Source organism: Moschus berezovskii, chromosome 9 (genome assembly GCF_049115385.1).
Source record: "Moschus berezovskii isolate FMDL1 chromosome 9, NW_MosBer_1.0, whole genome shotgun sequence".
Taxonomy (NCBI): domain Eukaryota; kingdom Metazoa; phylum Chordata; class Mammalia; order Artiodactyla; family Moschidae; genus Moschus; species Moschus berezovskii.
This window is the reverse complement of record NC_142468.1, coordinates 104,953,441-104,974,835: the sequence shown is the minus strand read 5'-3', so window position 1 is coordinate 104,974,835 and position 21,395 is coordinate 104,953,441. Positions and strand designations below refer to the sequence as shown.

At 40.7% G+C, this 21,395-nt stretch overlaps 1 protein-coding gene and 2 pseudogenes across 7 annotated transcripts in view; 2 read left to right on the top strand and 1 right to left on the bottom strand.

Annotated features, from left to right (window-relative positions):
• The first annotated feature begins 264 nt into the window (after nt 1-264).
• Nucleotides 265-1,549, top strand: LOC148776906 (olfactory receptor 11H6-like; annotated as a pseudogene).
• Nucleotides 1,550-3,152: 1,603 nt separating this feature from the next.
• LOC129563391 (polypeptide N-acetylgalactosaminyltransferase 1-like) lies at nt 3,153-5,419 on the top strand (annotated as a pseudogene).
• A 10,114-nt stretch (nt 5,420-15,533) lies between these two features.
• The window catches only part of LOC129562869 (olfactory receptor 11G2-like), a 107,454-nt gene continuing 101,592 nt past the window's right edge, over nt 15,534-21,395 (bottom strand). For 3 of the 7 annotated variants that reach the window (XM_088840124.1, XM_088840127.1, XM_088840126.1), the window contains 2 exons: nt 20,152-20,265; nt 15,534-16,477 (listed from right to left, as the gene is read on the bottom strand). In XM_088840124.1, the coding sequence (XP_088696250.1) occupies nt 15,534-16,466 (933 nt within the window). In that variant the 5' untranslated portion in view covers nt 16,467-16,477; nt 20,152-20,265. Of the gene's footprint in view, nt 16,478-20,151; nt 20,266-20,378; nt 20,670-21,395 lie in introns of those variants that run through there. The other 4 variants (XM_088840125.1, XM_088840129.1, XM_088840130.1 and 1 more) reach the window with 2 other exon arrangements.

Sequence of the window (21,395 nt, the reverse complement as noted above, 5' to 3'; positions counted from 1 at the left end):
CAATGATGAATACTGAAGAAAGGATAGCACATTGACATTTTTTGTCTTGGTTATCAGATTGTGTTAAGGTGTCAACACTTATGGTAGCAACACTGATCCAAAATAAATATTAAATGCATAAAGTTTTCAGTTATGTTACCTTTTATTCTCTCTTCCAATTTCTATCATTTGTGTCTGTAATTCCAAAAATCTGAGAAACTGAAATTCTGTGTCCAATATTAAGAATCTTTTATATTTTATTCTATAGATAAAAATACATGATTATCATACTTACTTTCATTTGTAAGTATTGTCACTAACCTGCAAGCTGCTTATTGCATAAGATCCTGTCATCGCTATATCTGAGAAAATACTGAAAGAAGAATGAGAAAGTCTGAAATTCAAAGTCAGATCATATATAGCATTCTCAAAGTTTGACCGTCTTCAGCAGCGTATTTACATTATTAATACAGTAATAGAATCTGAGGGACTTACAGATCTCTGAAAGGAAATATTCCTGAAGATTAGAGAGTAAGGTCATCTCTGTGGCTGTCATTTTTTCCTCTCCACCTCTTAGGAAGCCATGAATGTGTCAGGAGTCAGCACAGTGACTGAATTCATACTCCTGAGCTTTCCCTGCTCTAGAGGCTCGAGTCCTCCTCTCTGTGCTCTTCTCTGCGTCCTACATCCTGACACTGATGGGGAATGGGGCCATTGTCTTTGCAGTGAAGCTGGATCACAGACTCCACACTCCCATGTACACTCTGTTGGCCAACTTCTCGTTCCTGGAGATGTGTTACATCAACACCACTGTTCCCAATGTGTTAAGGAACTTCCTGTCTGAGACCAAAACCATCTCTTTCACTGCCTGCTTCCTCCAGTTCTACTTCTTCTTCTCCATGGGCACCACCAAGACCTTCTTACTGCCCCTCATGGCTTTTGATCGATACTTGGCCATCTGCCGACCTCTCCACTATCCTACCATCATGAGCAGCCGTCTCTGCATGAACTTGGCGGGCCTCTGCTGGGTAACAGCCTTCCTCTGCTATCCAGTCCATATCTATTTCATCACCCAACTCCCCTTTTGTGGCCCCAATACCATTGACCATTTTGTCTGTGACCCTGGTCCCCTTCTGGCCCTGTCCTGCATCCCTGCCCCTGGAATTGAGCTTTCCTGTTCTATATTGAGCTCTCTTATAATCTTTATCACCTTCTTTTTCATTCTTGGTTTTTATACCCTGGTTCTCATACCCTGGTTCTCAGAGCAGTGTTGTGTGTCCCTTCAGCCGCTGGCAAACGTAAAGCCTTCTCCACTTGTGGTTCCCACTTGGTAGTAGTGTCATTGTTTTATGGAACCCTCATGGTCATGTACATCAGCCCAACTTCTGGAAATCCAGCTGGGATACAGAAGATTGTAACCTTGTTCTACTCCTCCTTGACTCCACTTGTAAATCCACCGATCTATAGTCTCCGGAACAAGGACACGAAGGCTGCATTGAGAAAAATTCAGAAGTGCACAAAAATTAGTCAAAGTGAGTTAGAGACCATGAGTGGATCAAGATCAGAATGATTATTTTTACTCACTTCTATTCTCCATTTAAAAATAGGTCTTTATTCATTTGTACCTAGAGATGCAGACTCAAAATGATCTATTGCTGCCTATTCAATAATAAAATTAGTACACTAAACTAAATCAGACCTTGTTGCTAAGTCAGAGTTAGTGGATGGTAATTTGAATTAAATGTCTTGGATATGTGGATAGTAGACTCTTCTAACCTGGTCTCCAGGAAGCACTTGCACTTTTATTGGTGATGACTTACCTGGTTCCTGACCTCATGCATTTTTGACCTCTATTAAGTGCATCCATTCTTACACTTGAGTTTTCTGACCTAAAGATGTCTGTTCTCTCTGCTCTACTCCTGCAGAAGAGTAGAGCATTCACACCTTTTTACCCAGAAAAGTGCAAATTAGAAAAATCGAGCCAAAATTTTTACTTAATTGACATCCAAAAGATTAATAATGGTGAGAGTTGGACTGTGAAGAAAGCTGGTCGCCGAAGAATGGATGCTTTTGAACTGTGGTGCTGGAGAAGACTCTTGAGAGTCCCTTGGACTGCAAGGAGATCTAACCAGTCCATTCTAAAGGAGACCAATCCTGGGTGTTCATTGGAAGGACTGATGCTAAAGCTGAAACTGCAATACTTTGGCCACCTCATGCGACGAGTTGACTCATTGGAAAAGACTCTGATGCTGGGAGGGATTGGCAGCGGGAGGAGAAGGGGATGACAGAGAATGAGATGGCTGGATGGCATCACCGACTCGATGGACATGAGTCTGAGTGAACTCCGGGAGTTGGTGATGGACAGGGAGGCCTGGCTTGCTGTGATTCATGGGGTCGCGAAGAGTCGGACACGACTGAGTGACTGAACTGAACTGAAAGCACTATCTCCCAAATCTCTTTCATTACTACTTTGGGAGCATTTTTTTTTAATATATAGATTTGGAAGCCTTTTGCCACATTTCTTAAATCAGAATCTTTAAAGTGGACCCTGGAAATCCTTATTTTAATGTTACTCAAGAAATTCTGGTACACCTAAATTATCACCAGTTCACAGACTAATCTTATAGAGTCACTATTTAAAATAAATACATGACAGGGAAATAAAAATCTTATGTTGGTTGGAAAAAGTGTAAAAAGTTACGGTGCATACTACAGACGACTCAAACACTCATGCAGTAGCAGTACAAGTTTCTTTTCCTGCCTCTATTTTTAAACCCTCAATTTAAAAATAAGAAATAGAGTACATTTTCTTACCTTTTCTAACTGTGCAAGATAATTAATATACCTGGAAGTAGGCTTACATTTAAAAAAGATTAGCATATAGTGACTATATAAATTGGGTTAGTTTCACATGAAGGAAGGTGTTGAGTGCACCACCCAGAAAAGGTAAAAGCAGACAGAGAGCAAAAGACAGTGATATTTAAGATGCTGAAACAAGACAAATGAAGAGGAAATTGATGACAGGTCCAGGTAATTTGACCTGACCATTTGGTCAAAAATAATGACTTGCGTGGCTGAGAAGGCGGTGCGGCGGCCCGCGGCCGGAGAGGAGCGCAGGTATTGCCGCCGCCGCAGCTTGCGGAGCGAGCTGGAGATGTGAGACATGCGGATTTGGGATGTGAATTCACTTGAACAGCCACTTCGGGGTTATGAAAGTGATTCCTGATGAAACTGGATTGGAATAATTTTCATGATCTTTGTATATTTATATATATATTTTAAAATTTTGCCTTTGACTTAAAGTGCCATGAGAAAATTTGCATACTACAAGATGGTCCTAGCAACCTTCTGGATTTGGGTACTCTTGGATATGTTCCTGCTGCTTTACTTCAGTGAATGCAACAAATGTGATGAGAAAAAAAAGAGGGAGAACTTCCTGCTGGGGTTGTTTTAGAGCCAGTACAAAAGCCTCATGAAGATCCTGGGGAAATCAGTCGTCATTCCTAAAGAGGATCAAGAAAAGATGAAAGAGATGTTTAAAATCAGTCAGTTCAATTTAAGGGCAAGTGAGATGATTGCACTCAACAGATCTTTACCAGATGTTAGGTTGCTGCTGCTGCTGCTGTTAAGTTGCTTCAGTCGTGTTTGACTTTGTGTGACCCCCATAGACAGCAGCCCACCAGGCTCCCCCGTCCCTGGGATTCTCCAGGCAAGAACACTGGAGTGGGTTGCCATTTCCTTCTCCAATGCATGAAAGTGAAAAGTGAAAGTGAAAGTGAAGTCGCTCAGTCGTGTCCGACTCTTCCTGACCCCATGGACTGCAGCCCACCAGGCTCCCCTGTCCATGGGATTTTCCAGGCAAGAGTACTGGAGTGGGGTGCCATTGCCCTCTCCAGATGTTAGGTTAGAAGGATGTAAAACAATGGTGTATCCAGATAGCCTTCCTACAACCAGTGTGGTGATTGTTTTCCGCAAATGAGGCTTAGAGAACACTTCTGCAAACTGTTCATAGGATCATTAATCACTTACCAAGACACATGCTAGAAGATATTGTTCTAGTAGATGATGCCAGTGAAAGAGACTTTTTGAAAAGACCTCCAGAGAGTTATGTGAAAAAAAAAATTAAAAGTACCTGTTCACGTCATTCAAATGGAGCAATGTTCTGGATTGATCAGAGCTAGGTTAAGAGGCGCTGCTGTGTCTTAAGGCAAAGTGATCACCTTTTTAGATGTGCACTGCAGGGTGGCTGGAGCCTCTCTTAGCCAGGATCAAACATGACAGGAAGACAGTGTTCTGTCCTATCATAGATGTGATCAGTGATGGTGCTTTTGAGTACATGGCAGGTTCTGACATGACCTATGGTGGATTCAACTGGAAGCTCCACTTTCGCTGGTATCCCGTCCCCCAAAGAGAAATGGACAGAGGGAAAGGTGATCAGACTTCCTGTGAGAACATGTACAATGGCAGGAGGCCTTTTCTCTATAGACAGAGGTTAGTTTCAGGAAATTGGAACATATGGTGCTGGAATGGATATTTGGGGAGGAGAAAACCTAGAAATTTCCTTTAGGATTTGGCAGTGTGGAAGAACTTTGGCGACTGTTACTTGCTCACATGTTGGACATGTGTTTCGGAAAGCTACACCCTACATGTTTCCAGGAGCCAGAGTATCAATAAAAATAACAGATGACTTGCAGACGTGTGGATGGATGCATTCAAGAATTTCTTCTATATAATTTCCCCAGGTGTTACAAAGGTAGATTATGGACCTATATCATCAAGACTTGGTCTAAGGTACAAACTCGAATGCAGACCATTCTCTTTGTACCTAGAGAATATTTATCCTGATTCTCAGATTTCCCATCACTATTTCTCTTTGGGAGAGATACAGAATGTGGAAACAAATCAGAGCCTAGATAACATGGCTGAAGAGATTGAAAAAGCTGGGACTTAACTGTCATGGTCTGGGAGGTAATCAGCTTTTCTCTTACACTGCCAACAAAGAAATTAGAACAGATGACCTTTGCTTGGATGTCTCCAAACTTAATGACCCAGTCACAATGCTCAAATGCCACCATCTAAAAGGCAACCAGCTTTGGGAGTATGACCCAGTGAAACTGACCCTGTGGCATGTGAATAGTAACCAGTGCTTGGCCACAAACGGGGACAGCCATGTGCCCAGCATCAGAGACTGCAATGGAAGCCGGTTCCAGCAGTGGCGTCTTCGGAATGTCACCCTTCCAGAAATATTCTGAGACCAAATGTGCAAAAAAAAGGAAAACATAAGGATTGACTGGGATACCTCAGCATACATTTCTGCCACATTCTTAAGTAGCAAAAAAAGGAGAAGTGCTTTCTTTCTGCAGGATGTAAGGTTTCAGTTCAGTTTAGTCGCTCAGTCGTGTCCGACTCTTTGTGACCCCATGAATCACAGCACCCAGGCCTCCCTGTCCATCACCAACTCCGGGAGTTCACTCAAACTCATGTCCACAGAGTCGGTGATGCCATCCAGCCATCTCATTCTCTGTTGTCCCCGTCTCCTCCCGCCCCCAATCCTTCCCAGCATCAGAGTCTTTTCCAGTGAGTCAACTCTTCGCATGAGCTGGCCACAGTATTGGAGTTTCAGCTTTAGCATCAGTCCTTCCAATGAACACCCAGGACTGATCTCCTTTAGAATGGACTGGTTGGACCTCCTTGCAGTCCACGGGACTCTCAAGAGTCTTCTCCAGCACCACAGTTCAAAAGCATCCATTCTTCAACGATCAGCTTTCTTCCACAGGAGGCCAATTAGAAAGCAAAAAATGCTTTCTCTGTTTGGATGGATGAGTAGTGGAGTGAGCAGCTACATATATAATCAAAAAGAAAAATGAGCCTCCTTAGGAAGGGCTAAGAATGACATTTTAGGTGAAAAATGGATCCTCACATGGGATGGTGAGGAAAAAAGAGAACATTTACTCTGCAGCCTATGTGGTGACTTACCACAGCTGGGTTAAGTTCACAACTGATTGACTGATTGACTAAATCCAATAATACTTAACTCAGTAGTCCTGTTGTGTCACCATCAGTTCAGTTCAGTTGCTCAGTCGTGTCCAACTTTTTGCGACCCCATGGACTGCAGCACGTCAGGCCTCCCTGTCCATCATCAACTTCCAGAGTTTACTCTAACTCATGCCCATTGAGTCGGTGATGCCATCCAACCACTGCATCCTCTATCATCCCTTTCTCCTCCCGCCTTCAATCTTTCCCAGCATCAGGGTCTTTGCAAATGAGTCATTTCTTTGCATCAGGTGGCCAAATATTTGAGTTTCAGCTTCAACATCAGTCTTTCCAATGAACACTCAGGACTGATTTCCTTTAGGATGGACTGCTTTCATCCTAAGGGATGCAGTCCCTTGCAGTCCGAGGGACTCTCAAGAGTCTTCTCCAACACCACAGAAGCATCAATTCTTCGGCGTTCAGCTTTCTTTATAGTCCAACTCTCACATCCATACATGACTACTGGAAAAACAATAGTTTTGACTAGACAGACCTTTGTGGGCAAAGTAATGTCTCTGCTTTTTAATATGCATTCTAGGTTGGTCATAACGGTCCTTCTTTAAGGAAAATAAACAATGTAACCTTGATTTGTGTTCAAACAGCATGACATACTGTGTGTTCTTGGGCAAGTTAACACCTATTTTTCAGAGTTCCTGTGAAAATGCTGTTGAGTATATTTAATATATGCTAAGTACAGTTCCTAGAATATAATTGGACCTAAAAAAATTCATAGCTGTTGTTGTTAATAACAGTACTATCAACAAACATGATTACATAGTATAAACTTTTTAGCATAATTATTTAAAAGCCTTAGTGATTAAAAAGTTACTCAGCTCCAACATATCACACAGTAAAGCTATGGGCAACTCTCTTTGGTTGCTCAGATTGATTTTAGTGACGTCCATACAGTTTGGTATGATATAAAGGAAGAAGATATTGAAACATTGTGATTCAAGAAACAGAAAATAAATAAAGGGAGTGTTACATTACTTGTGATGTGCATGAGAGTAAGTGGGAATGTTATCTTTAGTTGGGGGCACTGTAGAAAATGAGTTACTGTGTGCTAAGTCGCTTCAGTCATGTCCAAGTCTTTGCAACCCCATGAAATGTCACCTGCCAGGCTTCTCTGTCCATGGGGTTCTCCAGGCAAGAATCCTGGAGTGGGTTGCCATGTCCTCCTCTACGGGATCTTCCTGACCCAAGAATTTAACCCAAATCTCTTATGTCTCCTGCATTTGCAGGCAGGTTCTCTACCACTGCGCCACCTGGGAAGCCCATGAGTTCCTTAGTACAACTCTCAATAGTCTTCTCAGACCAAATTAAAGTTTACTAAATTTCTGAATAATGAAACATTCTTTTATGAATCACTAAGCAAAAAAGTTTCAGGGGAAAAAAACTTTCAGGGATTGTTAAACCGAGGGAGATGAATAGCTGGACACTAGAGTCAACATTTCATATAACAAGCTTATGCTACTAGTGACTGAAACTTCATATCCAGAAACATAAAGCCACAAAAGTTTGCAAAAGTATATTAATATTCAAATGTAATTCCACTGTAGCTAGGATCAATTTGTAGGTGACTTAGAAAAAATACAATGATGCCGAGACAGGAAGAAAAGTTACTTACCCTTCATGATAAGACTAATTATGGACAAAGCTGGGAATAAATACTGAGTCTGTATCTTCTCACTGATGTTTTTTCCTTTACATAGAATCAAAATCCAGGGGCCTGATCCTGAGCATCCTACAATATACAAAGTTAAATGCTGAAACTCCCTTTCCTCCCTTCCTGAATTACTCAAAAGAAACAGCTATAGCAACAGGGCACTTCTGCTGGACAATGTGATAGCCAGTGAAAAGAATTACAGCCTTATAATCAGTCATGGAGATGTGGGCCTTATTTGACATACTGATATTTTCATCAAGAGCTACATAAGAGACCTGAGTTGACCCAAGGCAGCCAGATCTTTCACTTGCCTCACCCAGAAGAGACGATTCAACAGAGCTTTATATTTTGGTTACTTTTGCTGTAGAGTAATTGAAAGAAATGGGGTACAAACCTCCTGAGGAGATTTCAATAACGGAGGGTGCAGGCGAATGAAGGGAGGGGGTGATGCTGAGACGCCCCAGCGTGCAATTACAGTTTCATCTCAGAGATTCCTGTGACGTCTCCAGAGTCCTCTTGGGCTGGTTTGTGACTCCCTCAAGACTCTGTGAAACATCCTTTTCTTATCCGAGGTTTTCATATAGTTTAGGTTAATTTGGCTCCCAGAGTGAAGACAGGGATAACGTCTTTAAGGCAATGCTGTTGTCTGTGCAGATTTACAGAGAATTTCCTTTTGTTTTCAGGAAACATTTGTTTCTCTATGAAATATAAAGAATATTCACAATGTAGATTGTTTATATTCTATGAGAGTGTATTTTCTTCACATACTTTACAATTATAAATTTGTTTCCAGTCCTCAATTACCGACAGACTATTACTTTCCCATTTGTTCTGTCTGTTCTTTGTTCCTTTATTTCTCCCTTTTTGTTTTCCTTTCGATTATTTAAGTACTTTTATTATTTTATTCTCCTACTTTTTTATGATTTTAAACTATTTTTACTGTGGTAACATGTATATATAACATAAAAATTATCGTCTTAACCACTTTAAGTGTATAGTTCTGGACATTAATTACATTCATATCGTTATGCATCCATCACCAGCATTTATCCCCACAACTTTCTCATTGTCCCAAACTGAAATTCCAATACGCATTATATAATAACTTCCCATTCCACTTTCTCCTAGCCCCTGGCAACTATTAGAATTTTTATCTTTGAATTTTATTACTCTAGGAAACATATAAGTGGACTCACACAAAATTTGTCCTCTGTGATTGGCTTATTTCACCTATCATATTGTTTTCAAGGTTTATTCATGTTTTAGAACATGTTAGAATTTCCTTCCGAAGGTTGCATTATTTGTGTATATAAAATTTTATTTATCTATTCATATCTGAAGAATACGTTGGTTGCTTTCACCATTTCACTATTGTGAATATTGCTGCTGTGACTATGAGCGCAAAATATCTGCTCGATTCCTTGCATTCAGTTCTTTTGTATATATACCCAGAGTGGAATTGCTGAATCATCGGTAATCCATGGTTTTTAGGAACTGCTGTACTATTTTCCACAGAGGCTTAACCAATTTATATCCCCACCAGCAATGTACAAGTACTCCAATTTCTCCAGATTCTTGACAGTTTTTGCTGTTTGCTTTTATAATAACCCAGAGATCAAATTGCCAACATCCATTGGATAAAAAGCAAGAGAATTCCAGAAAAACATCTACTTCTGCTTCACTGATTATGTTAAAGCCTTTGTGTGGATCACAACAAACTGTGGAAAATTCTTAAAGAGATGGGAATACCAGACCGCCTTACCTGCCTTCTGTGAAACCTGTATGCAGGTCAAGAAGCAACAGTTAGAACCAGCCATGGAACAATGGACTGGTTCCAAATTGGGAAAGGAGTACATCAAAGCTGTATATTGTCACCTTGCTTATTTAACTTATATGCAGTACATTATGGAAAATGCCAGGCTGGATGAAGTACAAGCTGGAATGAAGATAGCAAGGAGAACCATCAATAACCTCGGATATGCAGATGACACCACTCTTCTGGAAGAAAGCGAAGAACTCAAAAGTCTCTTGAAGAAAGTGAAAGAGGAGACTGAAAAAGTTGGATTAAAACTCAACATTCAAAAAATGAAGATCGTGGCATCTGGTCCCATCACTTCATGGCAAACAGATGGGGAAACAATGGAAACAATGAGAGACTTTATTTTCTTGAGCTCTGAAATCATTGTGGATGGTGACTGCAGCCATGAAATTAAGACACTTGCTCCTGGGAAGAAAAGCAATAGCAAACCCAGACAGCATATTAAAAACCAGAGACAGTACTGTGCCGACAAAGGTCCGTATAGTCAAGGCTATGATTTTTCCAGTAGTTATGTATGGATGTGAGAGTTGGACCATAAAGAAGGCTGAACACCAATGAACTGATGCTTTCAAACTGTGGTGTTGAAGAAGACTCTTGAGAGTCCCTTGGACTGCAAGGAGATCCATCCAGTCAATCCTAAAGGAGATCAATCCTGAATATTCATTGGAAGGACTGATGCTGAAGCTGAAGCTACAATACTTTGGCTACCTGATGTGAAATGTGGACTCATTGGAAAAGATCCTGATGCTGGGAAGACTGAAGGCAGGAGGAGAAGGGGATGACAGAGGATGAGATGGTTGGATGGCATCGCTGACTCTGGACATCAGTTTGAACAAACTCTGCAAGATGAACGACAGAGAGCCCTGGCGTGCTGCAGCACACGGGGTCACAAAGAGTGGACATGACCGATCGACTGAACAACAACAAAGAATACTCCTCTGTAGAGTGAAGACGGCCATCATGTCCTAACACATAATGGTGTCACGCCTGGATCTTACTTCAGACATGTAAGCTACCCCAGCCATGAATCATTGATGTCTCTGTTGCTAAAAAACTATTCCTCTAGAAAGATATCCTATGTTTAAAGACAACTGTACATATGTCTCCTCCCTCTTGAATCTCCCTCCCTCAGCTCACTTTTTTTTTTTACTCAACGATGTATCTTGAAGTAATTATGTAACATTACTTATAGAGCTACTTCATATTTTATGAAATTGAAGATACAGTATTCCACTGTATGACTAAACTATAGCTTATTTAATTAGCTTTCCATTAATGGGAACTGACATTTTTCTCAACATTTTGCTATCACAACAATGATACAATAAACATTTTTAAACTTTCATAATTTCCTATATGTGTGAAAAAAGCCATAAGCTAAGCACCTTAGAAGCTGCATTGCTGGGTTCCAGGGCATAGGCCTTCTAAATTTTGACTGTCTTAAATACAGTGTAAAACTTATACTCCCACCTATGTGAGAGAACCCATTTCACATTCTCAACCATATAGTGTGTTATCAAACTTCTTGATCTTTGTCACTCCCCAGGTTAAACATGAGATACTGTCTCATGATATTCTCTCTTTATCTTTTTATGAATGAATTAGTGATATTTCTATATGTTTAAGAATCTTCTCTATATGTTATTTGTTTGTATCTTTTTGCTTATTTTCCTATTACGATGTTCTGTTCTCTTACTGTTTATAGAGCTTTACATATATTAAGGAAAAAATATATAAGTGGCAAATCATTGAGATTATTGAAGGGGAAATAATTGTGAAGTTCTAAATTTGAAGGATTGGGGGCGGGAGAAGGGGACGACAGAGAATGAGATGGCTGGATGGCATCACCGACTCGATGGACATGAGTTTGAGTGAACTCCGGGAGTTGGTGATGGACAGGGAGGCCTGGCGTGCTGTGATTCATGGGGATGCAAAGAGTCGGACACGACTGAGTGACCGAACTGAACTGAACTGAAAGTTAAAAATATAGGATTGTTTACTGAAAAGAAAAGGCAGATGAAAAAGGTGGTGGATAGGACATTTTTATTTTTTTACCATTAAAATATTATCCTTAGAAAATCACTCCTGATACCCAGTTCTCATTTCCTTCATCTGCAGAATCAGGCAGCTGAATTGATAAATATATACAACAATAGGATAACTTTTCTTTCAGGATCTAGGAGGTACTTCAAGGTGAGCTAGTCCAAGTTACTAACAAAAATCCTGAGTAAACAATTTTACTGATCTATAATTACTTTTCAGTATAGGGAACTGGAATGCAAAAGTAGGATAAAGAAATACCTGGAGTAACAGGCAAATTTGGCCTTGGAGTACAGAATGAAGCAAGACAAAGTTTAATAAAGTCTTGCCAGGACAACACACTGGTCATAGCAAACACCCTTTCCAACAACACAAGAGAAGACTCTACACATGGACATCACCAGATGGTCAATACCAAAATCAGGCTGATTATATTCTTTGCACCCAAAGATGGAGAAGCTCTATACAGTCAGCAAAAACAAGACTGGGAGCTGACTGTGGCTCAGATCATGAACTCCTTAATGCCAAATTCAGACTGAAATTGAAGAATGTAGGGAAAACCACTAGACCATTCTGGTATGATCTAAATCAAATCCCTTATGATTATACAGTGGAAGTGACAAATAGATTCAAGGGATTAGATCTTATAGACAGAGCACCTGATGAGCTATTGGACGGAGGTTCGTGACATTGTACAGGAAACAGTGATCAAGACCATCCCTAAGAAAAAGAAATGCACAAAGGCAAAATGGTTGTCTGAGGAGGCCTTACAAATAGCCGTGAAAAGAAGAGAAGCAAAAGGAAGAGGAGAGGAGGAAAGATACACCCATCTGAACGCAGAGCTCCAAAGAATAGCAAGGAGAGATAAGAAAACCTTCCTCAGTGATCAGTGCAAAGAAATAGAGGAAAACAACAGAATGGGAAAGACTAGAGATCTCTTCAGCAAAATTAGAGATACAAGCGAACATTTCATGCAAAGATGGGCACAATAAAGGACAGAAACAGTATGGACCTAACAGAAGCAGAAGATATTAAGAAGAGGTGGTAAGAATACACAGAAGAACTATACAAAAAAGTTCTTCATGACCCAGATAACCACGATGGTGTGATCACTCACCTAGAGCCAGACATCCTGGAATGCGAAGTCAAGTGGGCCTCAGGAAACATCACTACGAACAAAGCTGGTGGAGGTGATAGAATTCCAGTGGAGCTATTTCAACTCCTAAAAGATGATGCTGTGAAAGTGCTGCACTCAATACGCCAGCAAATTTGGAAAACTCAGCAGTGGCCACAGGACTGGAAAAGGTCAGTCTTCATTCCAATCCCAAAGAAAGGCAATGCCAAAAAATGCTCAAACTACCACACAACTGCACTCATGTCACTTGCTAGCAGAGTAATGCTCAAAATTCTCCAAGCCAGGCTTCAACAGTACGTGAACCGTGAACTTCCAGATGTTCAAGCTAGATTTAGAAAAGGCAGAGGAACCAGAGATCAAATTGCCAACATCCGCTGGATCATGGAAAAAGCAAGAGTGTTCCAGAAAAACATCTACTTCTGCTTTATTGACTATGCCAAAGTCTTTGACTATGTGGATCACAACAAACTGTGGAAAATTCTTCAAGAGATGGGAATATCAGACCACCTTATCTGCCTCCTGAGAAATCTGTATTCACGTCAGGAAGCAACAGTTAGAACTGGACATGGAACAACAGACTGGTTCCAAATAGGAAAAGGAGTATGTCAAGGCTGTATATTGTCACCCTTGTATACTGTTTATTTAACTTATATGCAGGGTATATCATGAGAAATGCTGGGTTGGAGGAAGCACAAGCTGGAATCAAGTTTGCCGGGAGAAATATCAATAACCTCAGATATGCAGATACCACCCTATGGCAAAAAGCAAAGAACTAAAGAGCCTCTTGCTGAAAGTGAAAGAGGAGAGTCAAAAATTGGCTTAAAACTCAACATTCAAAAAATGACGATCATGGCATGTGGTCCCATCACTTCATGGCAAACATATGGGGAAACAGTGCAAACAGTGACAGACTTTATTTTTTTGGGCTCCAAAATCACTGCAGATGGTGACTGCAGCCTTGCAACTAAAAGACGCTTACTCCTTGGAAGGAAAGTTATGACCAACCTAGATAGCATATTAAAAAGCAGAGACATTACTTTGCCAGCAAAGGTCTGTCTAGTCAAAACTATGGTTTTTCCAGTAGTCATGTATGGATGTGAGAGTTGGACTGTGAAGAAAGCTGATCGCCGAAGAATTGATGCTTTTTAACTGTGGTGTTGCAGAAGACTCTTGAGAGTCCCTTGGACTGCAAGGAGATCCAATCAGTCCATCCTAAAGGAAATAAGCCCTGAATAGTCATTGGAAGGACTGATGCTAAAGCTGAAACTCCAATCGTTTGGCTACTAGATGCAAAGAACTGACTCATTTCAAAAGACCCTGATTCCGGGAAAGATGAAGGCAAGAGGAGAAGGAGACGAGAGAGAATGAGATGGTTGGATGGCATCACCGACTCAATGGACATGAGTTTGAGTAAACTCCAAGAGTTGGTGATGGACAGGGAGGACTGGCGTGCTGCGGTCCATGGCATCGCAAAGTGTCAGACACGACTGAGCGACTGAACTGAACTGAACAATTCCTGATTACCTCTCCCTTAAAAGAATTAGGCCTAAATTTGTCTCTGGGTTACTGGTTTTCCTTATTTTATTGAAATCAACCCCTTCTCCCTGCCCACCTTGTTTGCCGGGTAGAATACTCAGGAATGTGGAGGTGCTTGCAGTGAAAAGAAAATCAGGCCTTTGCATGTTTATACCAGTCCCTGTATTCACTTGTCTCTGATTTGTGGGTTTTTGCATGATTATGCTACAAGATCATCTCCTGAAAGTGAGGGGAGAAGTGAGAAAGTATGGAACTTAGATGTAATAGAAAATAACTTTCGGTTATAGTCATGACTAATCAGCTTGGATTAAACTTACCCTTCGACTAAAAGTAACTCCCAAATCTGGAGAAATCACATAAATCAAGCCTTTGAAGGCACTAGAGAGCAGTCAACACAGACATGACTTCAGGGGCTACAATTCCAGGGAAGGGAAGAATAAGCAGAGGAGCTCCACAGTTACCTTGAGTGTTTCTCCCCTAGGATGACAGTCACTGGGTTGGGGAGTCTGGGGACATGGAGGGATCTGAGAAAGAACAGCAGGGAGGAAGAATAAAGTCTCACCAGAAAGCAGTCGTTTCACTGAACTAAGGATAAAAGGGATTTGGTGTCTGTGGCCGCCAGAGAAACTGGTGTTTGAGAAAAATACTGGAGACAGGAGGACCACAGAGAAGTGAGGGTCAAAACGTGACGTAGTTTCCTTTCCAGGCATTTTTCCATTTCTCAGTCACTCATGTGCAAGATGAGATTTCAAGAAGTCTAGCAGAAAGAAGAAACTGGGAGTTTAAAGAGCTGAGCAGAGGTCTTAGGAGTCGTGGGTTTCAGAATATAGAGAAAGTCAGGGCTCTCTGAGGTGGAGGCGTCCTGGAAACAGTTCAGGTGCGTAACTGACATCTCAGAATGGTCATGTTCCTGACTAAGGATCACATCCCAGAAATAAGAGCAAAGCTGTTTTAGACTATTTTTATTACACCTTAAAATAAATACTCCTTAAATGAGATCAAAGTGATCAGCTTTACTCTATCTTCTGGTAAAAGAAAACTTTCTTTACTACATTATTTAAAAAATTTTAAAATATAATGTTCAGCATTTGGTAAAAAATGAAGTATATAAGAAACAGGACAAAAAAAAAAAGAAACAGGACAAATGAGCAAGAACCAGGAGAACAAATAAGCAACAGATACATGTTCACTGGTGACTGAAATTTTAGTCAATCTTAGGATGAACAATTATCTGAAAAACACAAAACACATTTTTTTTTAAATCTGAAAATGAGGTAAACACAATTTAGGTCTCTAATTGCTCAAGAACTCTTTGATTAATATTTTTAGAGTCTAAGAAATTTCTGCAGGGCTTTTTTCATATCTTTGTTTCTAAGACTATATATTACAGGGTTAAGAAGTGGGGTCACAACAGAATAAAACAGAGTCACAATCTTCTGCATTCCAGCTTCATGCTCAGAGGTTGGACTCCCATACATTACGAGGACTGAGCCATAAAACAGTGAAACCACAGCCAGATGAGACCCACAGGTGGAGAAAGCCTTTTTTCGCCCAGCTGCTGAAGGTACTTTCAATACAGCTCTCAGGACCAGAGCATAAGACCCCATGATGAAGAGAAAAGGAATGATTAGGGGCAAAGGACTTAAGGTGGAGAAGACAAGCTCTATCACAGGAGCTTTTTTGCAGGTGAGTGCTAGAAGAGGACCTGGGTCACACAGGAAGTGGTCAATGATCCCAGATCCACAGAAGGACATTTGGGAGATGATGATGATGGGAATCAAGAACCAGAGGAAACCAAATACCCAGCAGCTGATTATGAGATTGGCACAGAGACGTCCAGTCATGACAGTGGGGTAGTGTAGAGGCCAGCAGATGGCAAGGTATTGATCAAATGCCATAATAGCCAAGAAAAAACATTCTGTAGAACCCAAGGAGAAGAAAAAGTAGAACTGGAGAAAGCACCCAGAGAAGATGAGCTTGTTGTCAGAGAGGAAGTTGGCCAACATGTTGGGGACAGTGGAGGTGACATACCAGATCTCCAGGAAGAAGAAGTTGGCCAGCAGGATGTACATGGGGGTGTGGAGTCTCTGATCCCAGCACACAGCACAGATGATCGAACCGTTGCCCATGAGGGTCAGGAGGTAGACAGCAGAGAAGAGCACAAAGAGGAGAATCTGCCCCTCCTTGGGGCAAGGGAAGCCCAGGAGGATGAAGCCGGTGATGGTGCTGGAGGTGTTGGGGGTGTTGGATATTTTCATGAGTCTGCGAGCTGTGAAAGAACCAGCAAATACCAAATGAGTTTGTATAGAGATATGAGGACCCAGATTTATATTTAAATCATCTTGGAAGAGTAAATAGAGATTTATATATTAATAGCTATTTTTTTTCCTTGTAAACTGGGTTAATTATTCTCAGTCACATTTTCATCATGGATTTAAGAAAATATTTGATCAGAATTGGTAAACTCTTGAAGGAAAGTGTGGTAGAGGTATTTGAACATTAGACTTTGTTCTTAATGGAGAATCTGACTGTCTATCTACCTACCTACAAACCATCCTACTGCCTATCTAGTTTCTCAGAAAAATAGGGACAGAAAATAATAATTCTGCTGCATATAAAGGTCCTTTATGGTTTCAAAAAAATGATTTAAGTCCAGTACTAATTCAGAGGAAGGTAGCTTTTTAATGATCGACTAAAAACAATTGCTACTTATAATACTTAGGTATTTTTAACCAGGGTTGTTCTGCTGGGGTTCCTGAAATTTCATTTAGGGGTAAGCATCTGTTTAATTTAATAAATGACCTTTCAGATTGAATATTTAAGAATTGTTTTTATTTATTTATTTGTGATAAAACATTTCAGTGTAGTATTTCTTCCCTTTCCTTTACCCTCACATCTAATTCATCAGCAATTTCTGTTAGTCTCTCTCTAAAATAAGTCTCATGTCCATTCACTTCTCTCTAATTCAAGCCATCATCTTCTTTTCTTCTCTGGACCACTGTGATACTGTCCTAACTGGGTTTCTTGTTTCTCATCCCTGTCTCTCTACAATTTGTGATCCATACCATGGCCAGCTGCTGCTGCTGCTGCTAAGTTGCGTCAGTCGTGTCTGACTCTGTGTGACCCCATAGACGGCAGCCCACCAGGCTCCCCCATCCCTGGGATTCTCCAGGCAAGAACACTGGAGTGGGTTGCCATTTCCTTCTCCAATGCATGAAAGTGAAAAGTGAAAGTGAAGTTGCTCAGTCGTGTCCGACTCTTAGTGACCCCGTGGACTGCAGCCTACCAGGCTCCTCCGTCCATGGGATTTTCCAGGCAAGAGTACTGGAGTGGGGTGCCATTGCCTTCTCCGACCATGGCCAGAGTGACTCTTTAAAAAAAAGAAAATCAGATCACACAAATTTCAAATAGCTTCCCAATGCACTTAGGATCAAACAAATTTTCAAACTAGGGTCTTTGAACTGACTCTTTTTCATATCTCCAAACTCTCCTCATGATTCTGTTAGTCAAATATACTTTTTCTGTGTCTCTCATGCACACGCATACACACAGAAACACACACTCTGTGTGTAAGGGAGATATACACACCCTCTACTAACATACACACTGCAAATATAAAACAGGGTTCAACAAACAGTGGGGTAGCAGGATGTATTCCACACCCTGTGCTCTACTGACCCTACTGCAAGCTGCCTGCATTTGGACTATAATACCTGTGCTAGGCTGCATAACAGTAGAGGGGACTCACTTTGAAATACTCTGCACCAGGGGTCAACAAATATCTTCTTAGCTATTTTAGTCTTGTAGCCACATAGTCTTTATGATAACTGTTCATTTCTGCTGTTGTATGAAAGTAGCCATAGACACAAAACCTAAATGAATGCACATGGCTGTATTCTCATAAAACTTTATTTATGTCCACAGAAATTTGAATTCCATGTAACTCTGATATATTACAAAACATTAGTCTTCTATGGATTTTTTAATTTAAATTAAAAAGTAAAAATTTTAGCTCACTGGCTATACAAAAGCAGGCCGTGTTTGACCTATTGCCATAATTTGCTGAGCTCTGGTCAATACATTTATAGAGACAGGAAAGCAAAGACATTCATTTTACTGTAGAACAATGGAAACTCTTTGGTCCATCGTGTGACCTTATTAGAAATGGAGGAGACCTCTAGAGGGCAGCTGGAATCAGCCTGTTCTGCGCTCACAGATTTTTTTGGGACCAGTTTAATTACAAAACTTCAGTTTCCAAAGTCATCAGGATTGCCTTTCTCTTTTTGTTGCTTCACACACACACACACACACACACACACACACACACATGCACTGCTTCTTTCCACCTCACAATACTTCAGTAATATAACATTAGCCTTCTTTCAGTTTCTAGAAGCAGTTAAATACTGTCCTGACTAAGTGTCTTTGTTCTTGTTGGCCTTCATGGTCACTCTTAATTCTGACTGCTCAGCACACTATGAGGAAGAGGGTATGTACTTTGTAAACATTTTTTTAAAGAAATGACTGTCTACATTGTGAACAATGTAGAGAATATAGACAGATAATATAGAAACATTTACCAATTACTTCATTTGAGCTTCAAATAACTTGTGAGATGAAATCTTAGGAAATGAATTAGACAGGAAAAGGCTCTAGGATCTATAAAATGATCTAGGTAATGAGAGTGCTGGCCCAGTCTTGAGATGAATCCATTCAAAGAAGTAATGGAAGCAAATGCTCTGTGTGGAAGAATATGTCTCACCACAAGTGGCTTACTCTCTGTTTCTGGAGATAATTATGGTCCCCCAGTTGTGGATGTCAACGTAGGAGAGAAGGAAGATGGGATGGAAATTCTAGGTTCAGTCTCATAGCAAAGTAGCTGGTTGGCTCTAGTGGAGTCTTCTATTGTCTATAAGCTATGTTTTCTTAATTTTTAAAATTTTCATTCTCTATTTTTAATTGAAGTATAGTTGATTTACAGTATTGTGCTAATTTCTGCTGTACAGCAAAGTCAATCAGTTATACACATACATACGTTCTCTTTAATCTTCTTTTCCATTATGGTTTATCGAGGAGATTGGATATAGTTCCCTATACTACACAATAGGACTTTACTGTTTTTCTGTTGCTTGAAAAATTTGTTCCGTATTGTTGACCCATTCTAAATGTAATAGTTTGTATCTACTAACCCCAAACATCCTGTCCATCCCTCTCTCTCCCTCTTCCCCCTTGGCAACTACAACTCTGTTCTTTTAGCTTTCTTTTCTTTATATGAGAAAGGAATAGTACCATATGATTTTTAATTACTTTTCATTATAGCATGCTTACTCCTATTCCAAGTATACTGCAAGTACACATGATATCAAGACTGTGAGATCTATGAGATCTAGAAGTGATATTGTAGTTAACATCTGTCTCTTGCATGAGAAAATCAGCTGGATAGATTTTCACTTCTACAAGAAGGGAAAAGATCCAGGTCAGTTCCTGCTCAGGGCAGTTTAACTTTGAGAGTCTGACAATATGCCCTAGAAAATAAGAACGAAGTGAAAAATGATACTGTGTGTGCCATCATCATTTCATGCTCAACTTAACTAAATTGACTATGGATTAAAAAAAAAAAGGTATTTCTAACAAGATTGTATTGTTTGTTGCTGCTGCTGCTGCTGCTAAGTCACTTCAGTCATGTCCGACTCTGCGTGACCCCATAGATGGCAGCCCAGCAGGCTCCCCCGTCCCTGGGATTCTCCAGGCAAGAACACTGGAGTGGGTTGCCATTTCCTTCTCCAATGTGTGAAAGTGAAAAGTGAAAGTGAAGTCGCTCAGTCCTGTCCGACCCTTAGTGACCCCACGGACTGCAGCCTACCAGGCTCCTCCATCCATGGGATTTTCTAGGCAAGAGTACTGGAGTGGCTTGCCATTGCCTTCTCCAGTATTGTTACTTACCCTTAATTAATTTCCTCCTCTGTACAGAGTAGCTGTGGTTTCACCTGGCACAAAGGGGATGTTGGAGCTGTCCAGAGAGGTGGGAAGTGTCCCCTGAATTAGTTGCAGAAAGTCCTGTGGCAGAAAGAGTGGGAATATGCAAATAGTGGTGTCAAAGCTGTGTGATGTGTACAGGATGTTTGGACTGAGTAATTAACAAAGCCAAACAAGGTAAACTACACACTCACCTGCATTATATCTTGGAAAGGTTGGGTTAAACTCAATCTTGAATAGTCAGGTCATCAGCTATACTATATAAAGTGAAGGAAAGACATTTCTCTGATATTTTACTTTTTCCTCGGGGCTAGTTTAAGTAGGCACAATGGGGTGGAAGCATTATTGGCCTGCTCTCACAATAATACCTCCATCTACTTCATTTAGTTTGGTCAGGAGATAGCACACCTGTCCCATGCAATGCAGGAGACCTGAGTTTAATTCCTGGATCAGGAAGATACCCTGGAGAAGGGAATGTCAGCCCACTCCAGTATTCTTGTCTGGAGAATCTCATGGACAGAGGTGCCTGGCAGGCTACAGTCCATAAGGATGCAGAGTTAGACACAACTGAGTGTGCACGTGCACACACACACACACAAGATATAACATGAAAGATCTGAATGAACTTTTTGGCCAATCGAATATCATATGTAGCTAAAGCAGAGTAAAGGAACTCTATTTAGAGGGTAGTTTTACTAACTTTTTAATATTTACTTTCTCCTCTAAACAAATGGACAGAGGGCAATCCAGACCTGAAGTTTCTCTGCATGTGTGGTCTTTCTGGAGAGGAAGGTTGGTCTTCTCTACAGAAACCACCAAGGAGTGAAGGAGTTTCACAGAAAGTGAAACATCCTTCTGTGTTTGCTGAAGGATGGAGAGATTCTAAGCAGAGGCTCCGGGGAGTGAGGATCCATGAGGATCAATTTACCACTTCCAGAAGAACGTCTGTGTTAGGAGAAATGTTCTTTACTAGTTATTCCCTTCCTCTGGGACCTGCCTTCTCTGGAGACTCTGATCCTTCTATTTTACCTTTGACTCCCAGTAGGGTTGAAAATATTACTTTTTAAAGCGCCCGAATTCTCAGGGATGGCAAGAGATTTCATCAATGTATAAGACAACTCAGATTGCCTATCAGGTATTAAAAGAAAGTCTATAAAAATAACACAATGGGGTGGCTATGATGTAAGAAACTGTTCCTGGGCCTCTAGTGA